The 17,249-nt window shown below is 36.6% G+C and overlaps 1 protein-coding gene across 1 annotated transcript in view; it reads left to right on the top strand.

Moving 5' to 3' along the window:
- Positions 1–15,563, top strand: part of LOC128021063 (relaxin receptor 2-like) — a 38,580-nt gene extending 23,017 nt beyond the window's left edge. Inside the window, exons 9-18 of the mRNA XM_052607960.1 lie at positions 1,656–1,730; positions 4,195–4,266; positions 6,036–6,107; positions 6,278–6,349; positions 6,807–6,878; positions 6,979–7,050; positions 7,136–7,365; positions 11,433–11,843; positions 12,923–13,141; positions 14,272–15,563. Of these exons, the coding sequence (XP_052463920.1) occupies positions 1,656–1,730; positions 4,195–4,266; positions 6,036–6,107; positions 6,278–6,349; positions 6,807–6,878; positions 6,979–7,050; positions 7,136–7,365; positions 11,433–11,843; positions 12,923–13,141; positions 14,272–14,537 (1,561 nt within the window). The 3' untranslated portion in view covers positions 14,538–15,563. The remainder of the gene's footprint in view (positions 1–1,655; positions 1,731–4,194; positions 4,267–6,035; positions 6,108–6,277; positions 6,350–6,806; positions 6,879–6,978; positions 7,051–7,135; positions 7,366–11,432; positions 11,844–12,922; positions 13,142–14,271) is intronic.
- Positions 15,564–17,249: the final 1,686 nt, after the last annotated feature.

Genomic DNA, 17,249 nt, shown 5'->3' with positions numbered 1-17,249 from the left:
TTATAAGACAATACAAGTGTTTTTTGACCTTGCATGCATGTCAACTTGTTGTTGGGGACTCCCAAAACCAAAATATGAACCTTTCATTACCCTTAATAGGGGCATTTTAAGCATCACTGCAAAGAACAGCCCCTCATGAGAAACTTTTCATGAGTGACTGTAAGTATCTGAAGTCATGCCAGAAGTGATTATACGCTTGCCTGGAATGTTTTCTCCTGTTCAAATCGCTTTGTGATACCCATAATTGCTGAAATAACAGTAGTATGTCTTCTGAACAGTTTCCAGAAGCCTGGTTCTGTTTGCAATTTAGCCATTGCATGGAAAAGCTTAGCTTGCGGGAGTCTGTATTTAAAGAAAATGATTCTTCGAGCCCAGCGATCGTCCATATTGGTGTGACTCTGTACTGGACTGAACTGATAAATAGACAGCTTTGTGAAACACACAAAAGTAAATATGGGAACTGAGAAAAAAAAAATCTGTGATTTATCATGAAATAAATACAACCTTGTAAATTAGCTGTACAAGTGTCCACTGAATAATAATCACTCTATTAAACTTTCATTTATGAGAACAGATAATATTGCTCTCTAAATTTGCAACAAAAAAAAAAAAGCTAAATTATTGTTGGCGTCTAAGAATAAGGTCTAATTTTCTGGTGTTTTTGACTAAATGAATGACCTTTTTTCAGAGGAGATGTTTTTATAGACAAGTCATGTCACTCAGTGGCCATCTTTGAAATGCCTCTTGGGCATGCAAGTGCAGCTCCTGTCTCTTTGTGACGTGACATTCAGCCAAGTATGGTGACCCATACTCAGAATTCATGCTCTGCATTTAACCCATCCGAAGTGCACGCACACACACACTGTGAACACACACCCGGAGCAGTGGGCAGCCATGCTGTGGCACCCGGGGAGCAGTTGGTGTTCGGTGCCTTGCTCAAGGGCACCTAAGTCATTGTATTGCCGGCCCGGGACTAGAACCCACAACCATAACCACTAGGCCACGACTTCCCCAATTAATATATTACCGTATTTTCCGGACTATAAGTTGCACGTTTTTTGATAGTTTGGCTGGTCCTGCAACTTATAGTCAGGTGTGACTTATTTATCAAAATTAATTTGACATGAACCGAGAGAAATGAACCGAGAAAACATTACTGTCTACAGCCGCGAGAGGGCGCTCTATGCTGCTTTATGCTCCTATAACCTACCAAAGAAAGCACTCTCGCAGCTGTAGACGGTAATGTTTTATCTTGGTTCTTGGTTCTAAATAAATGCAACCTATAGTCCAGTGCGACTTAAATATGTTTTTTTCCTCGCCATGACGTATTTTTGGACTGATGCGACTTATAGTCCGAAAAAAACGGTAATTATTTATTTAGTTGATAATAATTAAGGAAACACTTTACAACAACTAATTAAAAACACAATTTCCAGATAATTATGCTTGTGAAACGGAGGACACCTAATAGCACGCAGCTAGTCTGGCAGAAAGCCTTGATTGTTTTCCCTGTGATTGAGTCATATCTAAAAGTGCTGCAGGGGGTTTGCTGAATTTCTACAGTAAAGACCTTCAAGGCTCTTGCTGTGACAGTCTGCACATCAAGGCCGTATTGCCATTTTTGGTGATTAATTTAAATCTTTATTCATTTTCAGATCCATGGTGAACACGTCCCTGTTGTGGCTCCCAGACTCAAGTTTCTGTCAGCACATGCCCTTGCTCAGGTGGTTGTGAGTATTTCCTGTTACTAGCCCTTTTTTCAACTCTTACGAAATAGAGCAGGGGTCGGCAACCTTTTCAGCATGACGTGCTATTTTTAATATTTCTGGTTAACCACCCACTCTTTTTCAATGCATTCTGTACAAAGAAATAGGCCTATTTGATTTTCATGCAAATAGCTCCTGAGGATTTTTTCCAAAATGTTCTTGAATAACAGCTATACAGTGTGACCGTACTGAACACCACTGTATGTGTGACAGTGCCAATGCATTTAAACCATTTAGTTTAATCACTGTTCTATATTTGTCACGGATTGCTGGGGAAAAGAGCTTGAGGGAGTATGAAGGAGGCAGATAGTCAAACAAACGGAGTCTTTAATAAATCCACATGGGAAAGTAGGAGAAAACAACCTCTTTACACGGAGGCAGGATAAAGAAACTGAGGAAAGGCAGGGCTATAAATACTTAACCAAATGATGGACTAATAAGATGATTTATGAACACAGGTGGAAACTAATTAACTAATAAAGCAACACAGGAAAACTAGGTCAAGGCAGGGAGAACAGAACATAAACGTGACAATATTAATGCACACACACACCACTCACATACTAAGATCTGAGATCGCGCTGTGCAAAAAGTAACATTCAGATATAACATCACAGTTAGATTGGTCAAAATGGCTTTTAGCACCATCCACTGTGGTGGGCACCTTGCATTATGGGTGAATTTATTTGCTGGCACACATGCAACATGTTAAAGGCTCATTAGAGGAAATAAAGAGTTCTCCTGTGTATATAGTTGTATAAGGCATCATGAGGCTCACAGTAATCCGCCTGGCTGTACTTAAATAATTATTATTCACTGAATTTTCCTGACACAACCAGTTAAACTACCAGTGTTTGTGTATGACACTTCAATAATGTTAAAGCCTTCTTGGCTTGACCTTTTATTTCTGAGCACATATACAGTACATGTGCATCTTGTTTAGAGACAGTAAGAAATACAGCATCTGAGTAGCCCCAACATATCAAGCTGATTTCTCTGGAAAGATTTGGTACTCTGGGAAGATTTTTTTTTTTTTTTTTTTTTTTTGTTACTTTAGCTGTAAGCATGTGCAGTATATCCCTGTGTGTGTGTGTGTTTATACCTGCATGTCTATTAGTATATTAGTCATCTGGCTCTTTGGTTTATTTGAATAGGTAATTCTAAGGTTAACGAACAGACAGAGTCTGAAACACTTAGCCGATGGTCTCTGAACTGAACAAATGATACCGCATCATAGTGCTTTTCTATGAGGTGGGTTTGAATTTAGCATATCTCACTTGGTATGAATCATATCAGCTCTCAGTGAAATTCCACAGCTGTCCAAGTAAAACCACTTAATATAGCTTACGCTGCTGTCAGCAGTTGCTTTGCTCCGATAAACCTGCGCCTAGAAGACCACACTCATTTAAAAACTTTAAAGATGTTTTTGTTCAAATTTTATAGCCAACAATTACCTTAAAACCTGATTATTCCTAGACAGGACACCCACAGACCGACCCCCACAGGCCAATTTACTGACCATCTGATGCGCATTGCACACAAAACTGGAAAGCATTTCCTCTATCTGGCAAGCTTTAATCAGATCATCAGATTATTATCAGTCTACTTGGAAACAAAGTCATGTTTACGAGGTACCGGCTGATCCAACGAGTGCTTTTGAGGATGAAATAATCTCTAGATCTGCCAGCTTTTCAGGTTAGCGAGAACAAAAGAGACTGTGATTTCTTTTGTAGAATATCAGTCAGTTACTCTCTTTCTAAGTGGGCATTTATAGGCCAGATTAAGCTGCTTGAGCTGTTTAATCAAAGGTCTGACTACAACTCCATTGACTGTGTCACACATTTTGAGTTTACAATGAAAACTCCTCTCAGAGCGCCTGTATCTCTGCCAGATGCATGTGTTTGTTTTCATGCGTTTCTCTCTTCATGATGAGCACTTGGGTTGCATTTACAGCGTTTCTGTAAAATGCATTCTGGTAATTATAGTCAGCAGATAGAGACTTACAGTGGCCATCAGCAGGATCACTGTGATTTTTGATGTTACCTATGCGAGCTGCTCAGTCATGCTGTGATACTTTCGCCCGCTGAATGACAATTTGCCATCTGGTAGTCCAGCCTGACACTTTGGAGAGAAAGACTATCAGAGGTACTATCAAAGTCTGGCAAATCCTCAACTAGGTGCTCGCTGGATGAAAAATTTCAGCATGGGGCTTCATGAGGCACTCTGGTTATTCATGTCATGCATCTATGGCTCTTGATCAGATACATCTTTGTTGTTGCAGGAGGAGCAATGGGATGAGTTCTCCCAGTCATCAGTGCAGATGTTGTCTTCCTCATGTCATCGAAGTTTTGATAAAAGAAAATAGTAATTTTTTTATTTACAGCTCATTTTCTTTCTTTGCTTTTCCTTGGCTTGTCTTTCTTCACAGGGACTTCGCTGAGAATCACGTTGAGTTGCTGAATTGTTCCACTCTGAAGACCTGCACCGAGCTCACAGTGCTGTAAGTACTGTAAAGTCTGATTGGTCGGTTTCATTGTTTTGTTTTTTTTAATTATGGCTGCACATGTTGATGCCAGCATAACAATTTATGGCAACATGGCAGCAAGTTTGATTTAATGGTCAGTTTAATTGAACGTGGTACAGATGTTGTTTTTAGTTTACGATGTCAGTTTTGGATCTCAGTCTCAGTTTTTTTCCTCCATTTTTTATCTCTAAAAGGAAATGCTTGTTCTTGGTTAGTCATCAGGATGCGAGTGTCTGTCTGCAGGTTTTTCTTACAAGTGAACAAAGTTTGATGCCCTTGTGGAAAATGAAGTCAAGCATGTGTTGAATCTTAATTTTACTGTAACTTTAAAATATAAGGCATGCAACCATTCTGGTTGTGTTTATCACAAAGTCTTTTGACGTTAGGTGTTTCAAATAATTATATGTCATATACCGTGGGGTATAAAAGTCTGAGACCACTAATAATAAAAATGGTTCTGTTTTACACTTTTTTAAAATGACATACCATTTTATTTTATTACACCATTTTTATTAAAATGTATATTTGTCAGATTAACAACTTAACTAAAAATGTTTAATAAAAACACAATTATTAGATTTTTTTAAAGCATTTTAATTGTTTATTACCATGTAAATGACTGACATTTTGCTGTATACCAGAGCAAACTCACATCGTCTCAAATCTTCGAGCAAGCTTTGCTCAAAACCCTAACCCTGTTGACCTATGTGGTTTTGGACATAGATTTTGGACATTTAAAGATGTCAGCTTTTTAGTGATTATAAAGGGAGCGCTCTATGCTTGAGTTCTGCCTTTCCAAACCATGCAAACCACTGCTACTCTGTTAAGAATAAAAGTGGTTTGTGAATTTTGAGGCTTAAATAACAAATATTTTAGCAGGAGTGTTTATTCAAGGATGTTGTAGAACATTACCTCTAAGATTTTATGGAAATTACTATTTCATGTAAATTTTAATGGATGTACTGAAAAAGAAAGACTATATACTGTAGACTATTTTTATGTGGGCTTTTGCCAGCAGGAGTGGGACAAAACATTAGTGTTGTGGGCGGGAGCAGGACAAGATAACATATTTCTGAGGGAGCAGGCAAATGTGGGACAGAATCCTGCAGGATGAAAATCCATCCTGCACAGGTCTCTAGTTTGAAACAACTAATATTTCAGTGTGCTAGCATCCAGGTGCAGGTTTACAGGCAAAAATAAATAAATAAATCACATTCTGAGTATAGAAATAGAGGACTCTAATCCCAGTGTCCCGGATATCACTTGTGAATTTGACTCCTTTGGTCCTGATTCCCTCCTAAATCCTTTGAAAATGAAAGCAGAATGTCTCCCAGGAGAAGTGTGATGGCTGAAAGATTTTGTCAGTGTCATTATTGCCTTATGTGGACAGACTGGCATCTCTCACAGCAACAACAAAACCCCTTTCAGAAGGTTTTTTTTTCTTTCTGCCTCTTATAGTGCATTATTAGGATGTGCTATTCTCTTTTGTAATAGATGTGGGAAAGTGGCAGGCATATCTTAAATGAGACTTGCAGGGAGAGATGGGTATCCCTGCAAATAAGGTCGGCTTGACCTTGCTGGAAGAATAAACTGGAAAATGCAGAAAGCAGTACAATTTCGTTATCATCTGGCTTTTCCACAGCCCCAGTGGCTGTTATTTGAGGTTTTCCATGCAAGTGAAAATGTGGTGGTTTAGTTTCTTTGGAAATTATCATTAAGTTTGTTCTCTAAATTTTTCTGTCCAGATCACTGCATGACAATAAAATCAAGATCCTTCTAGAAAACACCTTTCATTCTCTTGGATCTTTGGTTGAACTGTGAGTACCGCAGCACATAATCTGGAAAGGATGTGAAATCTTGAGATTTGGGAGAAACAACTTTGTTTAAACTTTCTGCACAGACATAATTGAGATGGCATTATATGGATTATGCTTGTTTAACAGATGAATTTATTTCTCCCCCTGGTTGTCTTTTTTTTTTTATATAGAGATTTGTCTTGCAACAGAATTTCCAATCTTCCTAAAAACACTTTCTGGAGTTTACAATATCTGCAAAAACTGTGAGTGATGCACGTGTCAGACGCATAGTTTATTTCAAAATTGTTGAACTGATGAATGCACACTATGAAATAATGTTCTTTAAAGGGATATTTCACCCAAGATGGAAAAAATTGTCACTCGCCCACCCTCATGTCTTTCCAAGCCTCTGTGCTATTAGTTCTTCAAAGGAACAAACAAGTCTTCATTTGGGAGCTGTCAACCCCCCAAAAATGACAAATGACAAAAAAAAAAATATATATATATATATAAAAGTAGTCTACCTGTATTTAGAGCTGTCGAAGCCATATTATAACTTTTTGAGTGTTTTATGTCCTTTTTGGAACTTGACAGCTCCTTGTAACTATCAACTGTCAATGGATAGTAAAAGCTACAAAGGTGTTCTTTAAAAAAAAAAAAAGAAATTATAAACTCAGATTTACTTATTTTTGGCTGAAATACTCCATTTAATATTTGCAGGAACCTATCTCATAATCCTTCACTCCATATTCATGCCAGTCACTTCAATCACCTGCTCCAACTTGAGTCTCTGTAAGTATCAACACAGCATGTTCTTCTTTTCAAAAGAATGCATTTTAAGACCCTATTAGTAGGTGCCATGTGAAAAACAACATGCATTTGTATTTAACAGAAGTCTGGAGGGCATTGAAATTCCTGATATAACTACCAAGATGTTTCTTCCGATGGGAAACCTGTCCCACATGTACGTTCCTCTCATTGTGTGGTCTGTGTATTAAGCAGGAGGTTCAGCTTGTAATCTTTTATGTGTGCATATCTGTCTTTTCTAGATATTTTGAGGATTTTCAGTACTGTTCCTATGCCCCACATGTACGGAAATGTAAACCTAATACGGATGGCATTTCATCAGTGGAAGACCTGTTAGCCAGCCTGGTTCTGCGGGTCTCCGTCTGGGTTATGGCCTTCATCACCTGCTTTGGGAATCTTTTTGTCATCGGAATGCGCTCCTTCATTAGAGCAGAGAACAACCTGCATGCAGCTTGCATCAAAGTCTTGTGTTGTGAGTACAGCTGAGACTATTATTAATATTTGATTAATAAATATATCGTGCAAAAATGGTTTTAATTAATAATACGACTTCAGATGATGCCAACCCTGGACTGACAAACTAAATTGCCAAATACTATAATACTATATAAATAAATGTGTGTACTTGATGTTAACTAGCCTCATATCTTATAAATCTATACATTTAGCACATGCTTTTATCTAAATATAATATAACATATAATACTGCCATTCATATATTACATTGACTGCTTGATTTAGAGCTGAAGATCTTTGCCCGAACCTGATTGGACCCGTCGGGATCCGACGGGTTCGGTCGGGTTCGATCGGGTTCGGTCGGGTTCGGGCTTAATTTCTATCATCTTACGCGGGTTCGGGCCGGGCTCGGCCTTGCACTCCGGTTTGCGAGGTAAACGAGCGGTCATGTGATGTGTTTCGATTAGCGCGAGAAAGATGCGAAAATGAATGCTGAGCAGGTGTAACGGAGGCTTGCCTCTGGTGATTACGTTTTGGTTGCACCAGCAACTAAAGCAAACTCTGAGGTGTGGAAAAGTTTTAACCATGCTTATAATGAGAATAATGAGTGAATAATGACGCACCATCAGTGAGCGCAGGAGCGCGCTGAAGACATCTACAGTGGATTCAATCATTTTCCTCCACAAAAACATGTAGACCGAGCCTAATCTCTGTGAGTAAAGGTTTTTCAAATGATAACTAAATATTCATTGAGTCTTAAATGCATAATGTTGACAGAGTATTTACGCTAATGTTGGCATTATTCTTTTATTAAATAAAGCAAATCCGGCGGAGCCTTTATCTTAATTTCGTTATTGCCAAATGCCCATCTTAATTTAAAATGTATCTTGATTAAAAATTTTTTAAATGACTCGTTTTTATTGGTGCGTTGGTCTATTTATAGGTTAAATGAGCCTATGTCTAGAAAGCTGAGATGTTACAATGTCACAGAGGACTTATTTTATTTCTTTATTCCAACTTCCAAGTGGTCTAGTCTACGTTAGTTATGAGTAAATTATGTTAAAACATGAATAAATTACTCATTGTTGACAAAAGGCAAAATAGCTGTGTGCGTGCGCACATTTGAATAATGTCGGGCTGTAAACGGGTTCGGGCCGAAACCTGTCGGGCTCGGGTCCTGTCGGGCCTAACTTTTAAGGCCCGATTACAGCTCTAGCTTGATTACTCTCTGATTGTACCATTTAAAACATACACTTTTTGTAAAGCTATTCTGAAGCAATACGTATTGTGAAAAGCACTAAATAAAATTGAATTGAATTAATAATAATAAACAATTGACTTTTTGACAATTTAATACAGATTATAATTATAATTAGGGGTTCAAGCGCACAGCCCTGAAACCCTATTGTAATTGTTTTTCTTCTTATAAAAATAAAATGTAATAATATATTATTATTTAGTTGTAACTATATTTAGCTATCTAATATATACATAATATTATAGAGCTATATTAGTTGTTGTTATTATTACTATTATTATCCGTTACTTGTTGCAACCCACACAAAAAACACACACTAGCACTATCATCTGTCTGTAACGGTCTCATAAAAGTTCACAAAAACTTTTGGCTAGACATTTTACGGGAACGGATACGAGAGGGGGGGATTTTCTTGGAAAGAAACTATGCCCATTTATGCAGCCGTCATGAATGGGGGTATTAGTGGAAAACCCAAGGGTAATAATATGTTAGGGAAGCTGATCTGAATATGATGGAAGCTGACAGTAAAGCCCGTTATGATTCGGTTTGCTTTTGTGCCTGTGTATGCGTTTGATTGTTCGTTCCTGAGCATTTATGCATTCATCTATAATCCTATTTCGAAAGCGGCAGTTCGTTTGTCTTCATAAGCTTGCTTGTTTGAATGTTATGTGCAGTTTTGAACTTATTTAAAGGGTAAAGTTACAGACTTCCACAGTCTGAACACTTCCTGATGTACCAAAAAATAATCACATCTACTAATACTTAAGTAAATCTGTGACGGATCTAGTTTTTCAAGACATCAGGTCAAGAACATGGATAGACACTTGATGGGTTATATTTTTCAGAACTGCAGTTTTACCAAGAAAAAACTAATAGTGAAAGGCCACATTATTTTACAGTTTGTATTTACATAGGTCTAATTTAATTTGATGAAAATAATGTAATTTAACTGTAATTTTGGTATGTTATGTATTTATGTATATATTTTTTTATATATTAATATATTGATTTATTATAAAGTATTACAGTGTGTGTGTGTGTGTGTGTATATATATATATATATATTAGGGCTGTAAAAAATAGCGCGTTAACGACGTTAATTAGTTGTTTGTCGCTAATTACGTCAAATTTTTTAACGCATTTCTCGCATGCCCAGTGTGACAAATTATTCAGGAAAGTCTCGTCGATCTCTGAATTCTCAGTAAATTCTTAGTAAAAAACAGCGGGAGCGCCGCGACGAAAACACAGAAGAAGCTTAAGGTTTTACCCCAGTTACTCTCAAATACATTCATGCCAAACTTGAGTAACAGAGACGACTTTGGAAGTTGATATGCTGGAGCTTCTTCCTGTTATAGCGTCCTGTGTTTCACACTGCGCGTGCGCAGAATGCCTACATGCAATGCAGCGAAAACTACAGCTGTTTGAAAAGCATATGCATTTTTACCTGGTTTTACTGGCACTTGAAGCCTTCAGAACGTGAAAATATCGATCCTAAAGTATTGTGGCAGAGCAAATGAACACCTCCTAAAAACAAGAGTGCCCAGAGTGCAGAGGGCGCATGTTTATGTTTCTGAGTTCATTCTTTCGAGTTTCTCTGTGCATAATTTCATAGATATGTGGCTATATTTAACTACTGGTTCACCTAAAATTCTTACACTATCCGTAGTAAAATGGCATGGTTTGATACAGTGCTCAGGTAAATTTGATCTAAGTAAATGTTAAACTTTTGAAATTCAGAAAAAAATAACCACATATTGATGAATCAATACATGAAAATTATGTATCTGTGTCCTGTTATTTATCTTTTGGTATGCATTTCAGAAAAAAAATGGTTAGGATTCAGGTGTAATTGCAAATAGTGATTAATCCTGATTAATCCACTGAAAATTCTGATTAATTTGATTAAAATTTTAATCATTTGACAGCCCTAATATATATATATATATATATATAAATTAATTTGCAGGAATGCAGACAGTATGATCGAATGATCGTCCCATTGTTCAGCTTCATGATACTAATCTCTCCTTGTGCTAAAATGTGTCAGATGAAGGTCAGCGTGATCACGGAGGGTTGTTATTAACCGCTGTCACATTCACAGTTCACGGTCTCTGTCTGTGCTGGTTCTTTTAATCTCTGCTACATCAGTGCATTCAGGACGGGAACAAGAGCATGGCTTTTTGCTTGCTTTAATAGTGTCCCCCTACTCACCTTAGCCATGCTGTCAGAATTAAAAATCGCTTATTACCACTGAGGGTGGTACCATTGTCTGGCTCTGATTAATGACGTATTCCTTCAGATTATAAGCAACAAGGGTACCTTTATTCACATTAAACGCTTTCCCTTTTCTCATAAGCTTTTGTGACGGTGTTTCCTAAATGTACTGTGTGACTTTTGGGAGAACCAGCAAATGAGCAGCTGTCAAATATTTCACACCTCCACAGGAAAAAGAGGCCTGAAATAAACTGGCAAGCAACTTCATGCCACTTCTGGTCACACTGTGTCTTTGTTTTTATATTAATAATGAGAAAGATAATTTGCATTGTTAAGATTAACATCCATTACAGTAATCAGTGCAACAGCGGCTAGTCACCGTTGTTTTAAATCAGTTCGTTGAGTAGAGTGTATAACAAAAACCAACATGTCGTGACATGATGATACCAGAAATAAAACCAAAAAATGAATACGAAACCCAAATATTTCAGTAGAGACATTGACTTTCGTGGTTAAGTTGGATGAGAAACAAACCAAGTCTCAGTTGGTGCTCATCTTCCTCTGGCTGGCACATATTTAAAAAGATTTCATTCTGCTTTAATGTTTTCCAGTTGCTGACTGTCTGATGGGGGTCTATCTTTTCTTCCTGGGGATATTTGATGTCAAATTCCGCGGGGAATATAACCGGAACGCTCTTATCTGGATGGATAGCGTGGAATGCCGAACGATTGGCTTTCTCGCCATGCTCTCCTCTGAAGTATCTGTTCTTCTTCTTACCTACTTAACACTAGAGAAATTCCTGGTCATCGTTTTCCCGTTTAGCCATCTGCGGCCTGGGAAGCTGCAGACAGTGTTGGTTCTGGCCTTCATCTGGATTCTGGGATTTGTCATAGCAGCTGTTCCCTTGCTAAATGAAGACCTGTTTGGGAACTATTATGGGCGAAATGGAGTATGTTTTCCTCTGCACTCTGATAGGCTGGAGAAACCAACTGCTAAAGGATACTCCACAGGGATATTTCTTGGTTCGAGTCTTTTCACTAATTTGATGTTTACTAATATATTGATGTGTTTTCATTTATTTAGTAGTTTTTATTCTTCTATTAATATAATATGCACTACCAGTCAAAATGTTTAAATATTTAAGATTTGTAAGTCATGTAATGCTCACCAAGCCTGCAGTTGTTTTATCAAAATAATATTGTGAAATATTGCAAATACAATGAATAGTTGAATATGTTTAAAATATAATTAATTCCTTTGATGGCAAGATTACGGCAGTTTCCAGTGTCACGTGATCCTTCAGAAATTATTTTAATATGTTGATTTGGCACTTAAGAAACATTTTGTATTATCAGTGTTGATGACAGTCATTCTGCTTAATTAAAAAAAATGTTTTGATAGACTACAATTCAAAAGTCAAATAAGATTTTTTCTTTCTTTTTTTGTAAGAAATGTATTAAGCAAGGATGCATTCAATATTTAAAAAGTGACAGTAAAAACATTTTTAAAATGGGACAAAAGATTTCAAAAAGAAATTATGTTCTTTGTTTATCAAGAATACTGAAAAAATATGTTTCCACCAAATATTAAACTGTTTTTAACATTAATTATAATAACCATTGTTATTAATTGAGCACCAGTAATAACTGATAATTACTCAGTATATATATTAGATTAATTACTCAGTCAGTATATTAGAATTATTACTGAAAGACACTGAAGACTGGAGTAATTAAGCTTTGCCATCACCTTTCCCCCCCCCCAAATAGAATACTGTAAAAATTGTTATAACATTTCACAATATTACTGTTCTTTCTGTATTTTTAATTTTTAAAAAAGCAGCCTTGGTAAGTAGCCTACTGTATTAGACACTTTTTCTCAATCTCAATCCAAACTTTAAATATAATATAATATAATATTTGGGTTATATAAGATATGGTGAACATTTTTTTAAAAGCCCACACTGGCAAAGGACTGATTTGCATGATCCGATCACTCCTTTGCATGGTGTGAACTGTTAGTATTCTATACACCATCCAAGCTTGTTACTTTCCTATTTCAGTCCTTATGTGCAAATCCCGAAATATTTGTGTATTCACAGGTCTTAATCTGGTGGCGTTCTTGGTGATTGTCATTTCCTATTCCAGCATGTTCTGTTCCATTTATAAAACCGGCATCAATGCCACAGATGTACGCAGTCGGCTTCACAAAGACGTGGCCGTGGCCAACCGCTTTTTCTTTATTGTGTTCTCTGACGCCCTCTGCTGGATACCCATATTTTTGGTCAAAACACTCTCTCTGCTAAAAGTTGAGATTCCAGGTATGTTACCAGGAGCCCGTTCTTCGTCCATCACTAACTCAGTTAGCTGGATTTGATTTTTGATGGTTTGGCATGATCTTGAATTATTTGGTTCTTCGAAGCTCATCCTGGACTCGCTGTCATTGCAACAGTTCCGTAAACTTAAATATATGGCTTATTTCATGCCAACTTGATTAGATTGCATCTTTTTAAGTGAGATTGATATTTAAAATCTATCCCAGCCACTGCTACTCTATTACAAGAGTACCCTACTAATCCAGAGGCAATAAATAAAAAATTATTAGAAAATTATATAATGTTGTGTAATCTATAGACACAGACAATTTTAGTCACTGAAAGATTTACTTGTGATAAAATAATTACTTTATAATTGTATTAGAATCTTGCACACATCCTGTACAGTTAATCTGAGCCGTGCATTAATGTGTGTGCTGACAGATATTATGTGAGTGGATTGATTGAGCGTAGGAGATACAGATAACTTGATCTTGAATGCTGCCACATAACAAATCTGCTTCACAGAAAAAATTACATGAACTGCTAATTACAACATTGGAAATAAAAAAAAAAGTAAAATCTGTCCTGCACAAATACCTGAAATCTTGAATTAAAAAAATTGGGAATCATGTAAAAAAATAGTGTAAACTTAGTGTAAAAACTACAGAAAATGAAAATATTGTTCAGGCTGGAATTATTTATCTTGACACATGTGCACAGATCTTCAGCCCCAGTAGCAGTTTGAATGCAAGGCAAAAATTAATTTTGAAAGAGAAATCTTAATAATTAGGCACACAGAAACACATTTCAGTTATATATTCCAATAAAAGTTTTAAATTATATATTTAGTAATGACAAATTATTGTTGGTATTTCGTAGGTATAGGTATTATATTATTTTTTGTAGGCAGATTTAAGACATGGAGACTTAAAAAGACATTAAAAAGACTTAAAAAGACATAAAAAAATAAATAAACTTTTAAAAGTTTAGATTATATTTTTTCTTTTTTTTTGCACAAATGGCACTGTTTCCTGAAAATGACCCCGCTACCTCTGGATAAGTGTGTCACAGAATTTAAGATTATCAGATTACCAGTCCTTTTTTGTTTACATTTGCTCTGTTTATCTCTGCAGGGACAATAAACTCCTGGATGGTTGTCTTCATTCTTCCTATCAACAGTGCCCTTAACCCCATCCTCTACACCCTGACAACCAGCTTCTTCAGAGAGCAGGTGGAGCTCCTCTTGTGCCGCTGGCAGCGGCGCTCGGCATCAAAGAAAGACCGTAAGAGTCTCACCAGCTCCACCATCTATATGGAGACCCCTCGGAATGCAGAATACACAGCAAAAATATCCTTGCCACGAATGTCTTTGGCAGACATGGATAACCAATATGGGTGAAAAGAGTCAGTGAGTGAAAGGTATCATAGTGTAGGCCAATCATTATCATTATCTGGAGATAAGACTGGAGAATAACAGTCTTTCCTGGAACAATTTATGTGAAAGGATGGTACTGTGATTCTTGCTGTTTGGGTTCAAACATTGAGTGCTCTTTTTATAAGTGAGACTAGCTTTGCTGTTTTCTCCATTAGGAGAAGCATTTTTCATCACTTTAGCTCGATAAGGGCCTCGGACCCCCCAGCGTCTATTTCCCACCTAAACGCCATGTCCGGCTCACAGGGCATGTTGTTCGTCTCAAAGGCTTTTAAAGAAGAAAATCAATGACTACAAAGCGCAATGCACAAGACTGTTAGCATTTACTGCAGAGCACATCTTGGAAGGATCAAAGGAACGTTAAAACACTATTTACATGAAGGACAATTTATTATTTTTTATGGAAATGTTTCAATATGTGGTTTTGAGATTGAATTTGAGAAGTTATTGATAATGTACCGCAAAGTTTTTTTTTTTTTTTTTTTTTTTTTTTTTTTTTTTAAATGCTTGCTCTGCCATTTCACAGAAAATACATATTAAAGGGAATGCCTCAGAGTGGTCTTGGTCAACAAAGTAAATGGTTCCCTTACTGAACAGAAGCATGCAATTAAGATAAAGAGGTTTATATCATTCAGCCATGTAAGATAAAACAGATACATTGTTTTTTTTCTGCTTTGTCATTTTTTACAACAATACTAAAGCATTTTATTTTTATACTCATGTTGCCTATTTATAAGTTTGATTTTTTTCTACCCATTTCAAGACGTGAAGATATATTCTAAGTCAGATGTAAAGATGTTAGAAGTTTGAATGCTTATGGATTTTGTCCAGCAATATAATATTGACAATCTGAAGAAATCCATCTACCAGTGAATCTAGCAAGCCAAGGATTTGCTTGTACTTTAATCACTGTATGACACAGAGTTTTCTTTACTTTTAATAAGCCTGTTTTTTGTTTATTATTTATCATAAAAGACAACCATGAATAAGTGATATTGCTCACATTCTTGTTTGTGCAATTTTACATAACGTACATCACACTCAGCACAGATTACACTACTGGTCCAAAGTATAAATGTCTCTAATGCTCAAAACTTGTTACAATCTTTTAAAATTCATTGTAATGTGTTTTCAGTGTTGATAATAACAAGAAGGACAATTGATCATTGATAAACTATAGTAACTGATAACTGAGCAGCAAGTCATATTTCATAATATTATAGGTTTTTTTTATCATTTATATGCAATTAAGATAATACAATTGGTCCCTATTGTCTGGCTTGTTTGCAACTTTGCACCTGTCAGTATCCAGCAGCATCCTTTAACTCGCTCCAGAACCCAATGGATGGAAGGAAACAGACGGGCTTGAGTCTCAGCCAATCAACGATCTCCGTTTCTCTCCTTCGGTAAATATCTGCGTTCTGATTGGTCGTCAAGGGCGGAGCTGCGCCATCCTCAGCTGCCGTCTTTTTCTATCAGTCGATGAGGAGACGCAAGACCAATGAAGGGAAAATAGCAGAATTGAGCCACGACGACTGGATAAAGATATGAACGTATAAACTCCTAAACATAAATACTCAAGGTATGTTGTTTTTTGTTCGATGCTTTTACGGTGTAAAATGTAATAGAATTTCCATTCCAGCGCGCTTTCATTTGAGAAACCGCCTAAAATTGCCGTGAGGAAGGCCAGACCACCAGCACTGATTGTGTTTGTTTGTTTGTCTGCTGATAACAAACACAATACAACAGATTTGGCTTCAAGTTGTCCCTTGCTAATTACAAATATTTTATGTTTTCTGATTGTTTGGCATCAGCGTTCTGGGTTCGCGAAGCAGAATAAATGTATTTTACAGCTGTAATGGAGATAGATGTCTGCGGTGATTACAACAATGTAATACTGGCTGTGCTCCAAACCGAGTGTGCTGTCTATCTAGACGGCATTTGTGGACATCACTGCGCTACACTGAAATTCTGCGCGTGACGTAAACATTTAAAAATATGTGGGTTACTTGGGCAGTTCACGCGCTTTTGAGACACGTCTACTTCTGACGCAGATCATCATCATCAATCAATGATACTTTATTTTACCTTCAGGAAACTGGATGATTTTGCATTCTGCATGGAAAGAATCACATCCTCCTCCTGTGTCTAAAGAGGGTAAGTCGTATTTTGTTTTTCATTATTTAATGATTAACAATCAAGTAAATATATGCAAGGGAGGTTTATTTAAATAGCACATTTCATACACAACTGTAGTTCAAAGTGTTTTACATAAAAATATGTAAAATCATAAAAAAATATTATCACAACAATAAAGACAATGAATGTAAAAACATACTATCAGTATTGCTCTTAAAACAAATAAACATTGTCAAGCTTTGTTCAAAATCTTCCCTACTAAGTGGAAAATTTCCCTAAAATACCTAACTATTCTACTACTTCACACCCTACTTGCTTTGACCATCATAAATCAAACAAATAGATCTCAGAGGTACTTTCTACTGACATTTTAGCACATCTGATCTCTTCTAGAAGCTGGTTCCAACTGCGGGGGTCATAATTAGTAGATAAAAGTGGACTCCCCTTGTTTTGTGTGAATCATTGGTGTTTATAACTGACTTAATCCTAATGATCTGAGTGGTCTGTTAGGTTTATATGGAATGTATGGAGCACCCTGAG

Source organism: Carassius gibelio, chromosome A10 (genome assembly GCF_023724105.1).
Source record: "Carassius gibelio isolate Cgi1373 ecotype wild population from Czech Republic chromosome A10, carGib1.2-hapl.c, whole genome shotgun sequence".
In the NCBI taxonomy this organism is placed as follows: Eukaryota; Metazoa; Chordata; class Actinopteri; order Cypriniformes; family Cyprinidae; genus Carassius; species Carassius gibelio.
The sequence above is the reverse complement of the archived record's forward strand: the minus strand, read 5'-3'. Positions and strand labels throughout refer to the sequence as shown.